The following is an 18,859-nucleotide window of genomic DNA, read 5'->3' as shown; positions in this document are numbered from 1 at the left end:
AAGCTAATTAAAATTTTTTAGGAATTAAAGCTTTAACATGAATAACAAAACGTTTGCTGTAGTTTCTTTCATTAACGAACAAGGTTCGTTGTTTGTGGTCCCATCTACTTGGCTAATTGATGACAGTTCTTGTCGATGGCCACCATTTATTAGTGATAAAATGGTTGTTAAAGCTGTTACAAGTCTTGAAAAAGCATGTGATACTTGGGCAATACATGACATTCGTGTTCTATACTCTACAGGTTTACACTTTTACTTTTTTATTATAAAGTAATAAATAACACCATCTCTTTATGATTAACCTATTGCTAAATTAACTAAGAGTATAGTTTAGTGAAAATTTCACCATTATATAATCAAGGTTTTATTGAAAAACATATTTTACTAATCTATTTTAAATAGTTAAGTTTAACCTACTTTTTGTCTCTAGACACTTATGAAAAAGCCTGTTTAAAGCTAAAGATTGCCGAAGACACATCAGATTTACAAACAGAGTCTGAACAACAGCCTGCACGCTTGAGAACAAAGAGGTTTGTGTTAAAGGCAGAAATTGTCTTTATAAAAGTAAGATAAAAATATAAATAATAACCAAAGAAAAGTTTTTTTTATTCATTTGTTAACATTAAAAATGCAATAGATAGCATTATTTATTATATATTTTCAGAAAAACAATTGACTACAATATTGACACCCCTCAGATTATGAGTGACAATGATATAGAGTTTAATGTCCCAAAAATCATTAAGAAATCACATTTTCCAAAGAAAGATTTACAAAGTGCACCATTTGTACCTCCGTTAATGTATGATTGTTTACATTATATGAATAAAACAATTTTAAATAATCCAATACATAATATATAAAATTTGTATACAACAAAAAATTAATAAAAAGTTTTATTATTGCTTTTATATAATAAGATAATGTGATCAAAGTAACATTTTTTAAATTTTGGTAAAAACATTAAAAATTTTTAGGCTTCAACAATCAATGTCCTCGATGTCTGAAGATGTGTTTGAAGTTAGTTCTAATAAAACCACATCAAATGAGTAATCAATACATTTTTACTTTCAATAAAAAAATTAGGAAATACTTTTAAAAAGCAATCAATGAAGTAATATATACAATTTTTTATTTAACATATCATCTTACACAGGACTCAGTGTTTGCTTTCTCAGGATGTTTCTGAAAAGCTGGTTACTTTACTTATGGAGATAAAAAGTGAAATCAAAGATTTAAAGCGCCAAACTGAGTTCAACACAAAAATGTTGCAGCAAATGTTAGAGTGCAAGGGAGAAAATGATATTTTAGAGAAATACAGCTTTCCCATTGACAATTTAGAAGAATTGTGTGAAATTGAAAAACTCCTTGCAGCTGACAAGGCAGTGTTTAACAAACTTGTAAGCATTTATATACAATACAATTTTCAATTATAAATGTTATAGAATATTTTATGCCCTTAATTTGAAATCAATTTTTTTATAAATTTATTTAGAAATATTTTTCAGTATATATATTACTGATGCTTTTTCTATGTTTTTTGTAGGTAATAGCTGTGGCAAGTAAAGGAGGCCAGACATTAAAGGAGGCTGTGCGGAGAATGTCTTTTACGTTATTCACTAATAACCTCTGCTGTAAAATTAACTGGACTGGTATTACCAGAAATGACAATGAAAGTATCTTTGTAAAACAAAGTCTAAAAGACTTACAATGTCGACATGTGCTTGAAAGTAATTTAATTATTTGCTAATAAATAATTAATAAATAAATAAAATTTGTTAATAAAAAAAATTAAAATATTGCTGAAATTACATTGAAAAATATAAATATTTTTTCCTGCTGGAAAGTTAAATAAAAGTCTTAAATTGATTCTTAGAAGCTGTAAAAAGAAATCCTGCTACAACTTCAGCAACTGAATCAGATTTTCAACATGAGGTTGTCCGTTTTTTGCGTGGTGCATCTGACCGCAATGGTGGACGAAAAGTTCGACAAGACCAAAAAAACAAACAGGCCAAGAAAAAACTGATGCCTACATCTAGTTTTCCAATGCCATTGAATAAAGAGGCATTTTTTAGTTCAGAAGATGAATAATATTTTTAAATAAAATAAACATCTTTATTTACAAATTTGTTATCTTTATTTACAAATTTTTTATCTTTATTTTACAATATTTAATACATTTCTAAATATTTTTTTTTTAAACTCACTGGAGTAAAGTATTTGTGCAATAAATATTCCATGTTTTTCATATTCATTCCCTTTTACTGTAACCTCTTGTATATGAGATTGTTAATGAGAATTTAAATTGATCGTGGTATTATCATTTTAATGTTATTTGTTTCAATGTTGTTTTTGAAAGAAATCCAAAATAAAAGTTCAGGAGGTCTGTCTACTGTTTGAATAATTATATACTTATTTACTAAACCATTTTATTTCAATCAATTATTTGGCTGTCTTTATATTTTTCCAAGGTATTTTCATAGTATATTATATCGTGCTATGTTTTTGTATGGTGAAAACTATGTTCAATGTGCAAACTATATTTTAGTTCATCAAATTATATTTTTATTGATGTGTTCTGTCTCTTATTCTGTCTTTTTCAGATCTGCACTTGTGTCTTAGGCCTATGGTTTGCAAAAGGTTCACCATTGACCTTAAGTTGCAGTGGGTTTCACAGTTTGATTTCCAACCTGGCATATAAGTATATCATTTTTAAATACTATTTTATTTGTTAACTTAAAATTAAAGTTAAAGATAATTTTTTTAATGAAAATACAATTTTTTTTTATTGTTCATTAGCCCCTCAAGCATATTGATAGGAATCGGTATACCAGGTAGAGTATTTAAGATAACTGTATATGAAGTTTTATTTTTAAAAAAAGGCACGCAATATGACTTTATTTTTAAATAGTTTTTTTTTAAGATGTTTCCTTAGTTAAGATAATGTAGCAGTATAATTAAGCAATGTTTTTGTTGTTTTTATGTTTTAAATTATGCTTAAATAACAAAATTAAATTTATATTTATTCAATGTAGATAAACTTAGTATCTGAAGTTATTTGTCAATAACTGATGATCAGACTATTTTAAACAAAAACGTTTTTAAGGGCTGAGAAGGTAAGTTTATTATCTTAGTTGTAATAGCTCTAAACTTAACTATTTCAATATTTTCATTATATATCATTGTCTGCTTTTAGGTACAAGTTAAAAGTCTGCAGACTGCAACGTAAATCGATTTTCAACACATGGCTTTCCGAATATATTTAGTTTTCGATTGAAATGAGAATAAACTAAACTTAAAGATGTGTTTAAAATTAACTATTTATTTTATATTTTACATTTTAAACGTTTGCTAAACGCAAGTTAAGCAATAACCTACAGATACAAATATTTTATATATTCTACTTTAAATAAAAAAGTATTATTGTGACTTTAATATTCATATTGTAATTGTAAATTGCAATCTTAAAATGATTTTTATTATAACTTCTGATTATTCTTTTTGTTCACCGAGCTTAAGCGTTGCCACGTAGGACCTAATGATTTACAGTTGGGGTAGTGTTTTTTGGTGCAAGGAGAATTTTAGTATAATAAATTCGTTTTTAATGGCTATATACCTATGCACAAAGTCAAAAGGTATTTGATGTGCCTTCCTGGCATCGGCAGGATTTGCCATTCTTTTATGAGTAAAAATTACGCTGAAAGATATACACAATTTTGCTAACGATAAGTGCGTTCTAGTCAAACAAAAATAAAAAAATAATATGTATATCAATGCATTCAAATCTTAGTCAAAACTTATTATAGGTCCTATGCTATTCCGCTATCGCTTTATCATCGGTTCGCCGCTGACGGACCGTTGTTCAAAAGTTGTCGATTTGCCGCCATCGGTCCGCTGCCGAACCGCCTGCAGCTTTCCGCTAACGGACCGATGTAAATACGATGTGCAAGCCTACGCGGCAACGCAGCGGGTGGCCGACGTCGGCACGGCATAAGTGCTGACAGTGGTCCGTTGTCGGTCCGCCTGCTTAATGTTTGCTGGGAAGCTAAAAATTCCGGGAATTGGCAGTGAACATGTTTATTTAAAGTGTTTCACTTATCAGTTGTGTGAGAAAAATTTCAAAATGCCAAATTTTTCAAAAAATCATGAAGATTGTCGGAAATCTGTCTGTGTCTTGTGTCTGAAGAAGTGCTCTCGAGAGTTGACACAGTTCCTTGTTGAAAAGATCCTCAAGCATTGTCCATTTATCCTACAAGTCTTGATTTGACTGATACCAGAGTGCCAAGAGGCATTTGTGACTCATGTCGAACAATTCTTCGGAGAAAAGATGAAGGAAAAGATGTTAACCTGCCACCTTTGTTTCCTTTCTCATCTATAAAAGTTAGACCACCAACAAGAGATCAAGGTTGCAACTGTCTTATTTGTCAAGTTGGACATTTGAAGTTGAATGAGAAGAGCCCAGTGGACTATTCTAAACCTGTGGAAGATTGTACCCCTCAAAGATGTGGTGATTGTTTGAGTCTAGTTGGAAGAGGTCTGCCACATCAGTGCACTCCATTCACTTTTAGAGAGAATCTCAAGCAGCTAGCTACAGCTGATCCACTCGCTGCAGAGCAAATAGCTACTCAAGTCATCTCTACTAAACCTTCCACACCTGGTGGTACTGCCAAAATATCGCATCCTAAAGGCGGCCCACCACTTAGAGTTAAAACAGGTGATACTTTTATATATACATATAAGGATGGCAGGTTCAGAGGGAATACCTTTAATTTTAAAACTTAAAATTACAAAAAGTGTTAATATAATTTCATTTTTAGGAAGCTCAAGTGCAAGAGCTCTTTTTCCTGAACCCAGCATCAAAACTGAAGATCTTGTACAAGTTCAGCTAAACACAGGACTGTCCAACCTTGGCATGAAGAAATTGGCATCAACCATCAACAGAGTCAGTGACACCAAGATTGTGGAGACTAGTTTTCTATAGAGTTTGAAGCCATTGGCAAACAGTTGTCTGAGTTTTTTACTCGAACCAGCATCCAAGTTTTATCAGAGAGTAACTCCACTGACTTTGTGGTTGTGCATTGCAAGGATCTTGCCGAGCTTTTGAATGAAGTCCTGCTTTCTCGAAGAGTTTTCCAGAATCATATTGTCAAGTTGGGAATTGATGGAGGTGGAGGATTTCTGAAAGTTTCTCTTGGCATCATGGAGTTGGATTCTCACTGTGATTCAAGGTCACCACCACGGAAAAAACTTTTAACTCAGAGGACTGCCAAAGACAGTAGTGTAAAGCGTCAAATGCTTGTGGCTTTATCAGAAGGACTACCAGAAAACTTTGAAAATGCAAGTACTCACCCTTGCTCTTGGTGCAACACAGAATCAAAGCATCTTTCTCAATCAGGATCTTTGAGGACACTAGGCTCACTTGTTGCCTGTTATCAAGAGTTTGCTAAGTCTGGTGGTGATATCAAAAAGGCAAGATCTATTGGCAATGTAGCGCATGAGCCTTTGCTATCTGGTTCTGAAAACAAACTCATCTTGGAGCTCATACCACCAATGGAACTCCATCTTCTCCTTGGTGTGGTCAATCACATGTACAAAGCCATGACAGAAGTTTGGCCCAATGTTGTCAAGTGGCCCTCAGTTCTCCACATTCAACAAGAACCATACCATGGTGGGCAGTTTGCAGGGAATGCCTGTCACAAGCTTCTCAGCAATCTTGACCTCCTTCAAAGAATTGCAGAGACTGAGTCTGCTTTTCAAGTCTTTGGAATCATTGATGCCCTTCGAAAGTTTAAGTCTGTAGTGACAGCATGTTTTGGTATGGTTCTGGAGGATGACTTTTCTGAAAAAATTGATCGCTTCAGAGACTCATATTTGGCAATCATGAACATCAGTGTGACTCCAAAAGTTCATGCTGTTTTCTTCCATGTGAAGCAATTCATTGAGATCAAAAGGGCTCCCTTGGGGATCTTTAGTGAGCAGGCAACAGAATCAATGCATTATAATTTCAGCTCACATTGACAGAGATACAAAAGAGACCGCAATCATCCTGAGTATGCAAAGAGGCTTCTTTCATGTGTTGTGGACTACAACAGCAAGCATTTGTGAAGAATCAAATATTGAGAAGAATTTATTTTATGTACCATTTGCTCTTTATGTGTTTAGAATCAAGAGGTTGTTTTTGTGTTTTGGCTTAGAATAACTAAAAGAATTATTTAAGAAAGTGTTTATTATTTCCATCTTGTTAATGAAAAACTATATCAGTTGTGTCAGAATAAACTATTATTCAAGTGAATTTTAGACAGTTATGTTTTGGAGTAATAAATGCTTATTTTGAAGAGTTTTTGAATGCTGTAAAAATGCAAAATTTGAAAAGCTGTCATTTCGGCCTATTGTGCAAAGTACTAAAAACTAAAAATCGAAATTATTTTCTCGGACGAAATAGTTAGATTTCAAATTTTACATTTTTGGAGTCAGGAAACATTGTAGTTTCACCCTGTCAAAGCAGTTTTCTCGAGTCAGCTCAAAGTAGTTTTTGGTCATTTTTTACAACAGTGTTCAATCAGCATTATTATTATCAGCAATTTAAAATATTACAATGAAAGTGAATAAGTTGAAAATTTCAAAGAAAGATCGAATATAGAACATGAGAATGTAGACAAATCGGTAAATAGTTATCGTATCCTACGATGGTTAAGACGACGTGAGTGTTGTATTTTTAAAACTATAACTTAGAAAAACCTTTAGGAATTAAATTTCGAAAATTCTTTTATTACGAAATAATTAAGCAACAAAATTTGTTAATTTTAAAAAAAATTTATTAAAAACTGTTAATTTCTTCTTTGAAAGTATTTTTTTTTAAACTCCCGTTTTAATATATATATAATATATATACGCATATGTCGTTATATGCGTATATATATATATAATATATATACGCATATAACGACATAAAATTTACACTTTCAAAAAGTGATAAAGTACTAATAAGATGGCTCTTCGAAGACCGATAATGAACGAATTTGATTCTCTTTCCTTAACAGATATGAAGAGCAGTTTTCCAAAACTGGTTAAGTCAAAAAATGAAAAATATGAGATAACTCATTTTTCTGGAAATTCTCTCTGATGTCTATTTAATGAATAAAACCGTTTCATGCAAAACTTGTTATATGGCAATATAAAGTAAGTACAAAATATTGACATTTTTCCAAAACTTGGTAAGTCATGATACGAATTCTTTCCAAAACTCGTTATGTCCAGGCGCATGCGCAGTGAAAGCATTTTGTTGCAATGGCGTCAAACGACAATGTAGATGTATCGGAGCTCCTTGATGAATTCGCTTGCCCAGTAACACCCGGTAGAGGACGAAAAAGAATTAAAGAATGGCAGAAAACAAAAGATAAGAGTACAAAATATAAAAAGATCGATAAAGTGCCAATACTAAGCTGCCAACATCGTAATGGCCAGTGTAGGGCTGGTGACCTAGTTTCGAAAGATTTACAAGGTTGGTCTCTTCTAATATTATTAGATCTACTATTAGACAGTAGTCTAATAGTTATAGTTATAGTAATATAATCGAGTCTAGTTATTATTGAAAAAAAAAACTTTTTGTTTTAAGGATTAGACCTATATATTTTATTATTAATATAGGCTATATTTTATTAGTTTTTAATAAAGTACTATTGTTTATTATAAAAATGGTTTTATATTTATAATATTTCAATGTTAATATTTAAATTTAATATAATAAAATTGTAATATAATTTATATCATATTTAATTATATTTTCTTTTGTTTTTAGGATTTTTCGATGCATTTTACCAATGTGGAGAAAAGATTGAGCAAGACAAGTTCATTCTAAGGCATGTGTCGAGTAAAATACCATCTAGAACAAGACATCGTAAGGCATTGCAGACTAAAACACGCCGGCAAATACTTAACTACACTGTGCGAAACAGTGCAGGTGACCTAGTGCCTGTATGTTCTAAATCATTTAGATCCATTACATGTTGTTCTGCAGACCGTATTCAGAGAATACAGCGCAACTATGCCCAGAATGAAAGCTCTGTTATTAAAGAGACCAGAGGTGGATCCAGACAGAGTCTCAACGATATAAGGATAACAAAAAGCATCACAGACTTCATCGCTACCTATCGATGCAAAGAAAGTCATTATGGGAGAGGCAAAAGTGTGAGGTCGTATCTTCCCCCATAGCTGTCTATTGCCAAAATGTGGCGTATGTGGAAATCTAAGCAACATGAAAAAGCTTCGTTATCAAAGTTTACTCGAGTGTTCATTTCCCAATTCAACTTAGGCTTTGGAAATCCTAGAACTGATGTCTGCTCTTTTTGTGAGACAACGAAAATGGAAATTAAGAGTGCAAGCACACCAGCTGCTAAGCAAAAGCTTATTACTGACTTGCGAGTCCACAAACTGCATGCTTCAAAGTTTTTTGATCTGTTAAGAAATACTCAGCCTGATACAATCACTATTTCCTTTGATATGCAGCAAAATCAACCACTTCCCAAGCTTAGTGTAGGTGAAGTTTTTTATGCTCGCCAGGTATGGCTGTACAACATTACATTTGTAAGGCAGGGTGCAAAACAAGACAAACAAAATGTGGACATATACACATGGCTTGAGACTCAAAGTGGACGCGGAAGCAATCAAGTAGCTTCTGCATTATTGAACTACTTAGATAGGATTGAAGATGAGTGCAGTCAAAATGAAGTGTTCCTAAAATTATACGCCTTTTTCCAGATGCTTGCTCATCGCAAAATAAAAACTCTGTTGTAATGAGCACTCTGATGAATTTCATTAAAAAAAGTGAAGTTTTTACAAAAATTGAACATTTTTTCCCTATTCGAGGGCATAGTTATATGCCTCCAGATAGAGTGTTTGGAAGAATAGAGAAAATGCTTCGGAAAAGAGAAAATATTCTATCCTCAGAGGAATATTATGATATTTTTTCTGAATTTGGCACTTTACACGTATTTGGAATAAACTGGGAAATGTTTGATTTTCAGTTAGTAACAAAAAATATTTTAAAATCAAAGCTACCATTCTTAATGAGAGAACAGCGAGTGTTAACCTATATTAAACATGTACTGTTTGTTCAGACAACCTAAAATGCTGAACCAACAATGGTAACAGTTTTGGCTAAGGGGAAGAAAATGGAGGCGCTTGAAAAGGCTGTTAAATTAACCCCAGAAAACAAAGTTAAAAAAGTTAAAGCTGATGATGTGCGAAAACTTATTTCATTCTTTACTATTCCAGCTAATGCAGTTTCATTTTATAATGATGTATTGGGAGTGAATGTTAAAGGAGAAGGAGAGGAAGTTCAAATCAATGATGATATCACTGAATCTTTTTTGTAAAAATTTCCTATAACTGATGTTTGTTCTATTATTAATATTTTTTGTTATATTTTTTTGAAATGTGATGTATTTTTATTTTCTGTTCATTGTATCATTTAAACTTGCTTCATTTGACATAATCCACATCTTAATATTATCACTTCACTATTAAGACGTATGTCTTGTCAACTACTATTACATGTAGATACTTTATATTTTATTGCAACTGTTAGTGTTCTTGTTTAGTGTTTTGGAAAATTTCTCAATAAAAAGCCAAAAATAATACATTGGAGATTTAAATTATTGCATATTGTTGTTATTAATGTTGTTATTAATGTTGTTATTAATGTTATTCTGTAATAATGTTGTTTAAAATTAAGTATTTTGAAATCATCTTAAGCTTTCAATCACTGCATTTGAAGAATAAATGACTGTAAATAAATACAAATAAAAAGCTTAATGTGATTATCTTCAATTAAGATTATCATTAAAGGGCTTTAGTCTAAGTTCAGCTATTTTTTAAGGACAATACTTACTTTATGTAAAATTAAAAGATGTTACAACACAACAACCAATAGTTATAGAAGAACTTTTTACCTAGTACATTTTATAGTTCAACCAAAACTTGTTAAGTCACATGGACTTACACAGTTTTGGAAAAATGAACACATTTTAAAGGGCTTAAAAAGTGGCTTATAATAAACAAAGATCTACCGAAGCTTAATTGTAAATGAAGTGTAAGTAATTTGAATGTTTTCAACTTATAAAAATTTACATCTGAGTTTTAGTTTTTTCATAAACAAAAAAACCTAAATATCTCAAAACTACAAAAATGGACTTAAGAAGTTTTGGAAAACTGCTCTTCATATAGGAGCAAGATTTTAATAGATAATAATAACTTAGAAGGTACTATTTGCTGGTGCAGAACTCATGGTTTACTGGCCGAAAGCATGAATCGTAGTGTGTATGGCGTTCCGTGCACACAGCAAGTAAAAAACAACACCTTCGATCTAGTAATTTGGAGATGTCCCGTTAAGCGCTGCAAAAGAACTTTTTGTATTAGAAAAGGCAGTCTTTTTGAGAAATCGCATTTAAATTTAAGACAGGTTTTCGGCTTGACATACGTTTGGAGTAGAGGCGCAGATTAAAGTCGAGGGTTTTCATTAAACGATATAAGGCAAGAACTCAACTTTGAGTCTGATCATACTATTGTTGATTGGAATCAATATTGCAGAGATATTTGCGTCGAATATTTCATCAATAACCCTGACCCAAAAGGCGGGCCTGGGTGTATTGTTGAAATTAATGAATAGAAGAGCCACGTTGGTCGCATAATTCAGCAGTAGTGGTATTTGGTGGTTACAAACCTGCGACCATAAAAGTTTTTTAAATCCAGTGCAAAAATGCGACGCTGCAACATTGATTCCAATTGTACGCGTGGATCCTTCCTGGCACTACTATCTGGAGCGATATATGGGCAGTTTATAATGGTTTGCAAGGGCCTTTATATCAACACGGCACAGTTAACCACACCTTCAACTTAATAGATCCGGAGACCGGAGTAACCACAAATCACGTGGAAGCTATGTGGTCTAAAGCTAAAGCCAAACTTAAATTAATGAAGGTTCAACTAATCGCGAGATGATAGGAGACAACTTATCAGAATTTGTGTGGGCACAAAGATTCAACGAACATCGATTTTTTTATTTTTGGGACCAAGTTTCAACAACATATCCTGTGTGATCAGCATGATGCTTATCGTGTGCATAGAGAAAATTACTTGCATTTACAATTTATACTCTGATAAACCGAAAAACGGCGACTTTCATAGCCACAAATTAGTTTAAAACATTTTTTTAAAAGAACTTAGAGTAGGAGAGGGTATAGTTGGACAGTTTTTAATATTTACCACTCGTATTACCTGCTGGCAGACTCTAACTTAATCAAAAAAAAAAAAAAAACAATTTAAATTAATTTCTAAGTTAGGCATTTAGCCTACAAATCCATCGTCGTTAATACGAACTATATATAACATAAATCATAATTAAATTTTGATTGAAATAACCGCTAGTTTAATTACCGCAGGTTTAACTTGCGCAAATTGCGCAAGATAAACGTACTTTAACGACTTTTCAACGTAAAAACCATGTTGTCCACGTCCGTTTAAAACTTTATTAACTTTTGACTCTTAGAATGCCTAATATTAGGGTATTTAGTGAAATTACTTAAAACTTTAGCTTCATATTAGAGCACTTTCCGTTACTTTAAAAGCAACGTCGTTATTTTAATGTCCTATGATTCAACCGAGTCCTAAATTTCAATTTACAACCGATTATGCGAAATTTATTACACAACCGAAAATAATCACGAAAAAAATTAGAACCGAAATAAATTTAATCGAATTTCCGATCGAAATGTCATAAATGTATTTAGAACCGAAAAAATTTCGATCCAATTTCCGATCGAAAGTCATAAATAATTTTAAAACCGAAATTCATTGAAAAGGTTTACAATCGAAAGATCTAGCACTGAATTATTTTAGCGTTTATAAATTTTATAAGTTTTACACTTTTGTAATATAAATTTAAAGCACTTACTGTTTGGAATACAGTCTTACATAACAAATTGAAAAATAACATTGCTTATTTTCAAAAACATCTCGTAGTTGGTGGAATAATAACAACATGAAGGGAATATCAAAAAGTTGAAGGTGAAATAAGAAATTCATTCCTCTACATTGCTGGGAATAATTGCTATGTAAAAAAACAAGAACTCTAAAAAAACAAGAATCACAACGGTTACATTTATTTAAAATGTAAAAACTATCAACTCTGCGTTGGAACTGCAAAAATACGTGAAGGAAGTGATTCACTTGAGACAATACGAGGCCACTCTTGTGATTCCAAAACAGAGGATTTTAGCCATTTGGAAGCGCTGGAAAATATGAGACTGAAAGCTGCAACTACACAAATTCCATTACGCCAGATTTACATGGAAATGATACAAGACTGTCTTAAAAATGTTAAAAGTTCTTTATCCTACCTAAAATGTTAACAGATATTTCGTGGTGCAAGAAAAACTCAGTATAGTGCAAATCCCAACAGCGTAGAAGAAGCAGTATCGGCAATATCTGAACCAAATCCATTTACCAACATTCTGAAAGGAATCGTCAGATTTGAAGACCAGTTGGCCATACTGTTTTGTTCATCAGCACTGCTACAAAATACTCTTAGGTAGCACAGTAATTTAGCTCAAAATTGATGACTTTTTGTGAAACTTTTTAGAAATTCATTCAACATCTTTTAACCTTAGCTTGCTCAGAATATTCTATTTTTGTAATACTTTTCAGTACTCTTACCAATTTTTCGTTTAGAAAAATTAAGGAACTTTCAAGTGACTTTCAACCACGAATTTCTACGGCTGCCTTTGAAGCAGCAATAGGCAGTGCCTTGAAGGTCGTCTTCCCTGAAACAATATTGACTGGTTGCCGGTTCCATTATGGCCCGGCAATTTTGAGAAAAATCAAAGCCGTTGGTCTTCAATCTGAGTACATCAACAACCCTGCAATTAGGAGAGATGGGGCCGGAAATTCGTTGCCATGTGCCTCTTGCCTGGTGTTCTTATCAGAGCAGAAGAAGATATACTCTAAACAGAGATGAGTTGATTTGTTAACATTGAAACTCGTGAAAAAAAGAAGAAAGTTTTTGTATTACTTTGAGAAGAATTGGATGACGACACAAACCCCAACTTCTTTTTCTGTGCATGGACTTCAATTCAGAACCAACAATATCTTGGAAGCACTTCATTCAAAAATGAATAGATGCATGACTGCTCACCCTAGCTTCTGGACGTTTCTAGACAATATATCTCATTAGGTATTGACATATTTGAATGAATAATGTACAGGCAAAATTCCATCGATTAAACACTTAAAAAGTAACTAGATATTTTTGTAATCCATTAAGGTATTAGGATCTCTTCTGATAGGTGCAAATCAACATATAAATTAGCTATAATAGTTTCACAATCGCACTATTTAAATTTATGCTAACAAATATTTTACAAATCAAACCATTTGTTCATATTTTGAAACGGCTTAAAAGTGTGGCTATGATGATAAGTTTGTGACAATCTGCCCTTAATAACATTTTGATGATATATATGTAATCTTTATTGCATTTGCAATTTCAATCTTTGTTTGAATTTCTTATAATAAAAATGCATCAAAAAATTTTTTAATGAATTTTTAGTTAATCCTGAATGCAGAACTGGAATACAACAAATGACAAAATGGTCATCAATCTCGAAGAGGACAAAGAAGAGAGAGTTCGATCTTTTGAACGATTACAAATTTATGAAGAAAAACTTTCCACAGGAGAGTGAACTCCAACAAAGTTTCTTGAGGCTTCAGCTTTCTTCTTTAATGACATTAAACTAACTTCATTGGGAGATACAGAACAAGAGCAGGTAAAATAAATTGTCAAAACTCATGCACATCATAAAATATTTCTGAAAATGAAATAATTTGGTGTAGTAAACGTTTCAGTTAAACATTTTAATACCTTGGATAGGGTGATTAGACTACATTATTAAACCACAGCAAATTTTATGTTTTCGGACGAAAACATAAAGTTTGCTGTAGTATAATATTTATATTGTGAGGTACTATTAGAATGTTTTTATCTAATTTCATTTTTGAAATTTAATTTTAGGACGAAAATCCACAAGAAAATGTTAAGGATTATCAACAAAAGACCAGGCTTGCGGAGACACTGTGGAAGATATGCCTTGCACTTTCTTCAGAAGTTGTTGTTCTGCCGTGTAGACACTTTAGTATGTGTCTTCGGTGTTCAGATATCTTTGCAAATGACAGAAACAAAAGATGTCCAATTTGTCGTTCAAAAATTGAAAACTTTTTAAATGTTTTTGTGTCTTGATTATTTACTATTTTAAATTATATTTAAAATATATATAGAACTGTTTGATTATTTACTATTTTAAATTATATATAGAATATATATATTTTTTATATTCCATCATATATAGATTATATTCTAATTGGTGATTTTAATATGCAACTTTCGGATAAAATAATGAAGGAATTCCTTCAACTTTATCAATGCATTAATTTAGTTAAACAATTAACTTGTTTTTAATTGCTTAGTAAACCTTTATGTATAGATCTTATAATCACTAATAGAAAGTTATGCTTTCATTATTTAAATACCTTTTGTACTGGTGTGAGATATACACAATGTTTAGATCTATGTTTTATAAGTTATCACCTAAAAAACATAATAATTAAGCGTTTATTAGAATTTTTATACCTTAAGATATATATATTTAATAAAAAGATGGTTTTAACTTTACAATTAAAAAAAAATCAGAGTCCGTTTACTTATTTAAGTTTAAAAATTTTATACATCAAATCTTATATTTTAGCAATAAAAAAACACGTAAAAATGATTGAGTCTCATGAAACAAAACTAAAAACATTATACAGAAAATATGGAGAAAAAAGTCTAGATAATGCCAGTTTTCTTTTAACAAAACATATTCTTAGAATCGAATTTTGTTTTTTTATCCGAATCGATAAGGACCACTTAAATATGCATCCTCAAAAAACGCGTTTTAGATGCTTTTTAATATTAAGAAATATTGAAAAAGGTTCAAACACTGAACTAAAATTAAGATCATGGCCTGAAAATTGCAATGTAACTGAATGTGTTTGCTTTATAAAGGAAGAAAAAAAAGAAGGAGTTAAGTGGAAGCCAATAAAGGAAGAAAAAATAGAAAAAGATTAGTGGAATACCTTTAAACATTAATTATAGTGAAAATCTTTGGACTAGGCATAACATCTTAAACTGCAAGATATTAACTGCATCTTAAACCCTCATGTGCATCTTTGTGTATGTACTCGTTACAACGACATTATGCATAAACCAAATATTATAAAAAACTGTCTTCATACATTCTGCGCAACATGTCTGTTACCGCAAACTAATTTCAGAAACAAAATGCCCTCAATATTCCTTTTCAATTCCAAGTGATGGGTTAATTTCAACAACCAATGTTTTTGAAATGATTGAAAATTTGCAAGAAGTATGCAAGCAAGGTTGTGGTAGATTGATTAAAGTTATACAACTGTCGGAACGAAAGACACATCAAAACACTTGTCAGACAACTCCGATATCAAGTTAAACAACATTATCGATATCATCGTCATCAACTTCACAAATGAACTTTTCAGTTATATTTGAATTGGATTTAACAAGTGTTATACCAAGAAATATTAAAGATGCTGTCCTGCATGTAATAAAACAATAAATGACTCAAAAACATCTTATGTAATTGAATTTCCGACAGGTGGACCTAGGGTTAAGGATTATCTTTACAAAAACAAAGACTATAAAATTGCTTTAACAAAATAAAAATGCTTTCAACTTTGTAATAGGAACCTAAAACAAGATTTTTTAAATATTTTAAATAAATTACACAACATTTTAGCCCTTTTGCTTTACATCAACACCAAGAGGCTAAAAGAAAGTTCAGATATATGTTTACGCAAAACTAGCGGACGACAGTTACAGCTAAAACATAATATGAGCAAAACATGTGGAGAAAGCATCAGTTCTACAATCAAGCAAACTACTACTCTTTATAAAAATTTTTAATGAAAATGAAAAAGAATATATTCTGAGCAAATCAAATACTTCAAAAGTTAAAATATCTGCTGAAGAAATGATCAGTTTAAAAGCAAACATGAGCAGTACTTACGTACTTATGTCAGCATGATATTATCTAGGTGCATAAGATTTCAATTTTTATATAGAAATTTTGGAAAGACAAATTCAATACTTTTATTAGTTATTGATAGTAAAAAAAACATCATTTAATGCAAAACAAAAAAATGTGGATAAGAAATGGTCATGTGATGATCTTATTGTTAAAAACGCTCCATTTATGGTTGAAAAAAAAGATTCAAAAGGTTTATATGAAATCAAGGAACTGCTATGTGCATATATCGAAAATCTACAAGGACATTTAACAAATGTACTAGATAGACTAGATAGGTACAAACAAATCTCTTTTAAGAAATACTTTAACCCTTTCGTGCCGAAGGCGCATATATGTGCGCCTTGGATATACCAATTAAAACACCTCTCTAAAAGTTACAGTTCAACCCTATTTAGTCTTAAATATTAACCTTTTGTGCTTGTAGAAATAAAAATTGAGCTTCGGAAATTTGGAAGCTTTAATTCACGGATAGTTTTCATGTTTAAAACACTAAAGATAATTGACAAAAATACATGTAATTGTTACACGTTTCCAGCGCAGATGGCTTTGAGAAATAGGATTATAAATGATCCAAATGAAGCTCTTCGAATCCATAATAAAATGGAAGATGTTAGTGATTTTTCTTCTGAGCCTTCAGAGTCTGATGACAACGAATTCCAAGAGAATAAAACTGATATTTGCTCAACAACGGCTCTATTGACAATGGAATTGTCAGCAAGTCGGTCATCTACATCAGAAATAATTTCATCTTCATCATCTGAAGAATATATTTGTTCCAAAGATGATTCAACAGAAAAATTAGATGTGGATTTTTCTATTATTAATTCAGGAACTAATAATAATAAAGGACTCTATACAATAGCATTTGCTGAAAAGAAAAAAAAAAAAAAAAAAAAAATTGACGTCACCAGAGAAAAATGTTATTTATTTTCTAATTATCTATATTAGAAAAGTAACTCATCAAATCAAAGCTGAATAAATTTTGCACCGTTTTACAAGCCTTTAATCACTTCTAAAACAATATAGCTAGCTATTTGAAAGGCTTAATTAGCAAATATTTAAAATTTGCAATGCTTCTTTATCAATATGATATAATGTAAACGTCATCAGCTTAATTTTTTTACTTTCTTAACTTAAGTTTTGGATTCTAAATTTTGCCTGCTTTCAAATGATATATACTTTGTTTGACTTATTTTGTAAGGAAACCCATCTATTTAAGTGTCTACGTGGCATAATTTTGCGCTTTTTAAATCGCCTAAAAAAATTTCGGCACGAAAGGGTCAACATGTTGCAATTAATTAAATTACTTAAAAATACAAGATAAAACTAAATGCAATACTATAAAAACAAAAACTAATTTTTCTTGTTGTAATTTTAGCAAAAACCTTTAATTATACAACAAGATTTAAGACAACGAAATCCATATAAAAATAGAAGGCGACTATGGAGGTGATTCATTCAAAAAGTTTTTTTAAGTAACAAATGTGGAACAACCTAATGCCAAAACTAATACAACAATATTTAATATATTTGAGACAAAAGATTATAGCACAAATTTGAAAATTTCATCAGCAAAATTTATATCAGGAATTGATTTGATGCAAAAAATGATTTGCAAGTAACAACTTAACAAACAACAAAATAATTCAATTATTTAAGTAACACTGAAATTCAAAAACATCCAACCAATATTTGACATAAACAAAATCATCAACTATTCATTTCTTACCACAATTGTCAGGATTATGATAGATTAAAGTTTCTTTTTAAAGAAATGTAAAATAATTTAATTCTGTTCAATTTTAGATAAAAACAGATTCGCGTATTTGTATTTGGTGATTATGAATTCTTGTGTGCAATTTATGGAATAGCTGGTGCAACTGGTGAGTACATATTTTATACATATTTCTTTAAAAAACTCATCTGGGCCAGATACATGCAATATGATTTATTTTGTTTTCTTAACATTAACTTGTTCAATTACTTTAGGTAGACATTCATGCCTGTTTTGCAACATCACAAGTCAAGGAATGTCACATCCAAATAACGATAACATTGAAATGCGATCACTTAAGACACTGAACTTATTTTTCTCTAGCAAAATTTAACGATGGTGCAGATCTCAAGTTTGCAAGTTATGTGACAATTGACTGATTTAGAAACTGTGATGCGGACATATTATAGAACGCCGTTGTAAAAACACGGTCTCGTTGTCTGATTTTATTTTTAATCTGAATTAAAAAAGTTTATAAACCGAAACGTTTTGATAATTCAAAGAAAAAAAAAAAAAGGATGTTTTTGTTTCAAACAACGCGACTTTGAAAAAAATAAAAACGAACTTGAATTTTTCCAAGGATTTGTTTTATTTTATATAGTGTTAAATTTTGTTTTTTAAATTGTGTGTGTGTGTGTGTGTGTGTGTGTGTGTGTGTGTGTGTGTGTGTGTGTGTGTGTGTGTGTGTGTGTGTGTGTGTGTGTGTGTGTGTGTGTGTGTGTGTGTGTGTGTGTGTACATAAAATTATTAGTAAAAATATAAAATAGAAATATGGCTGTATTAAACAGCCTTAAAACCGCAAGAGACACGTTGTTAACTGCATATTTAGAGGAAATATTAGATGATTGTGAATTCGCACTGCTCTATGAACTAAACTATTTAAGAGATATGCATCCTCACTGGGACTAAAGTAAGTTTAACCTATCGTTGTTAG

At 31.2% G+C, this 18,859-nt stretch overlaps 3 protein-coding genes and 3 pseudogenes across 4 annotated transcripts; all 6 read left to right on the top strand.

The window, feature by feature from the left end:
- The first annotated feature begins 37 nt into the window (after window positions 1–37).
- LOC145188898 (uncharacterized) lies at window positions 38–863 on the top strand. Its single transcript, XM_080065404.2, has 3 exons — window positions 38–242; window positions 431–530; window positions 665–863. Exons 1-3 carry the CDS (start codon window positions 38–40, stop codon window positions 861–863), a joined length of 504 nt encoding a protein of 167 aa, XP_079921530.2.
- Window positions 864–899: 36 nt separating this feature from the next.
- LOC149888257 (uncharacterized) lies at window positions 900–2,104 on the top strand (annotated as a pseudogene). Its single transcript, XR_016452996.1, has 3 exons — window positions 900–1,400; window positions 1,547–1,676; window positions 1,877–2,104. The product of XR_016452996.1 is annotated as an uncharacterized LOC149888257 (transcript).
- A 1,500-nt stretch (window positions 2,105–3,604) lies between these two features.
- Window positions 3,605–5,201, top strand: LOC149888256 (uncharacterized). Its single transcript, XM_090089039.1, has 3 exons — window positions 3,605–3,635; window positions 4,226–4,714; window positions 4,818–5,201. Exons 1-3 carry the CDS (start codon window positions 3,605–3,607, stop codon window positions 4,979–4,981), a joined length of 684 nt encoding a protein of 227 aa, XP_089945165.1. The 3' UTR covers window positions 4,982–5,201.
- Window positions 5,202–7,103: 1,902 nt separating this feature from the next.
- LOC145192474 (uncharacterized) lies at window positions 7,104–8,211 on the top strand. The gene is made up of 2 exons (XM_080069765.2): window positions 7,104–7,501; window positions 7,799–8,211. The coding sequence occupies exons 1-2, from the start codon at window positions 7,288–7,290 to the stop codon at window positions 8,209–8,211; spliced, it is 627 nt and encodes a 208-aa protein (XP_079925891.2). The 5' UTR covers window positions 7,104–7,287.
- A 929-nt stretch (window positions 8,212–9,140) lies between these two features.
- Window positions 9,141–14,290, top strand: LOC149888255 (uncharacterized; annotated as a pseudogene).
- Window positions 14,291–15,434: 1,144 nt separating this feature from the next.
- Window positions 15,435–18,834, top strand: LOC149888254 (uncharacterized; annotated as a pseudogene).
- Window positions 18,835–18,859: the final 25 nt, after the last annotated feature.

Source organism: Hydra viridissima, unplaced genomic scaffold (assembly GCF_058129835.1).
Source record: "Hydra viridissima isolate aposymbiotic clone 2 unplaced genomic scaffold, HvirCarnegie_v1 scaffold_5, whole genome shotgun sequence".
Lineage (NCBI taxonomy): Eukaryota > Metazoa > Cnidaria > Hydrozoa > Anthoathecata > Hydridae > Hydra > Hydra viridissima.
This window is presented reverse-complemented; position numbering and strand designations above follow the sequence as displayed.

Coding starts and splice junctions, on each gene's coding strand:
- LOC145188898 (XM_080065404.2), top strand. CDS start 38: ATGAATAACAAAACGTTTGCTGTAGTTTCTTTCATTAACGAACAAGGT. Junction 243..430: donor TCGTGTTCTATACTCTACAG/GTTTACACTTTT, acceptor TTTTGTCTCTAG/ACACTTATGAAAAAGCCTGT. Junction 531..664: donor GCACGCTTGAGAACAAAGAG/GTTTGTGTTAAA, acceptor ATATATTTTCAG/AAAAACAATTGACTACAATA.
- LOC145192474 (XM_080069765.2), top strand. CDS start 7,288: ATGGCGTCAAACGACAATGTAGATGTATCGGAGCTCCTTGATGAATTC. Junction 7,502..7,798: donor AGTTTCGAAAGATTTACAAG/GTTGGTCTCTTC, acceptor TTTTGTTTTTAG/GATTTTTCGATGCATTTTAC.
- LOC149888256 (XM_090089039.1), top strand. CDS start 3,605: ATGGCTATATACCTATGCACAAAGTCAAAAG. Junction 3,636..4,225: donor CCTATGCACAAAGTCAAAAG/GTATTTGATGTG, acceptor CTTGTTGAAAAG/ATCCTCAAGCATTGTCCATT. Junction 4,715..4,817: donor ACCACTTAGAGTTAAAACAG/GTGATACTTTTA, acceptor TTTCATTTTTAG/GAAGCTCAAGTGCAAGAGCT.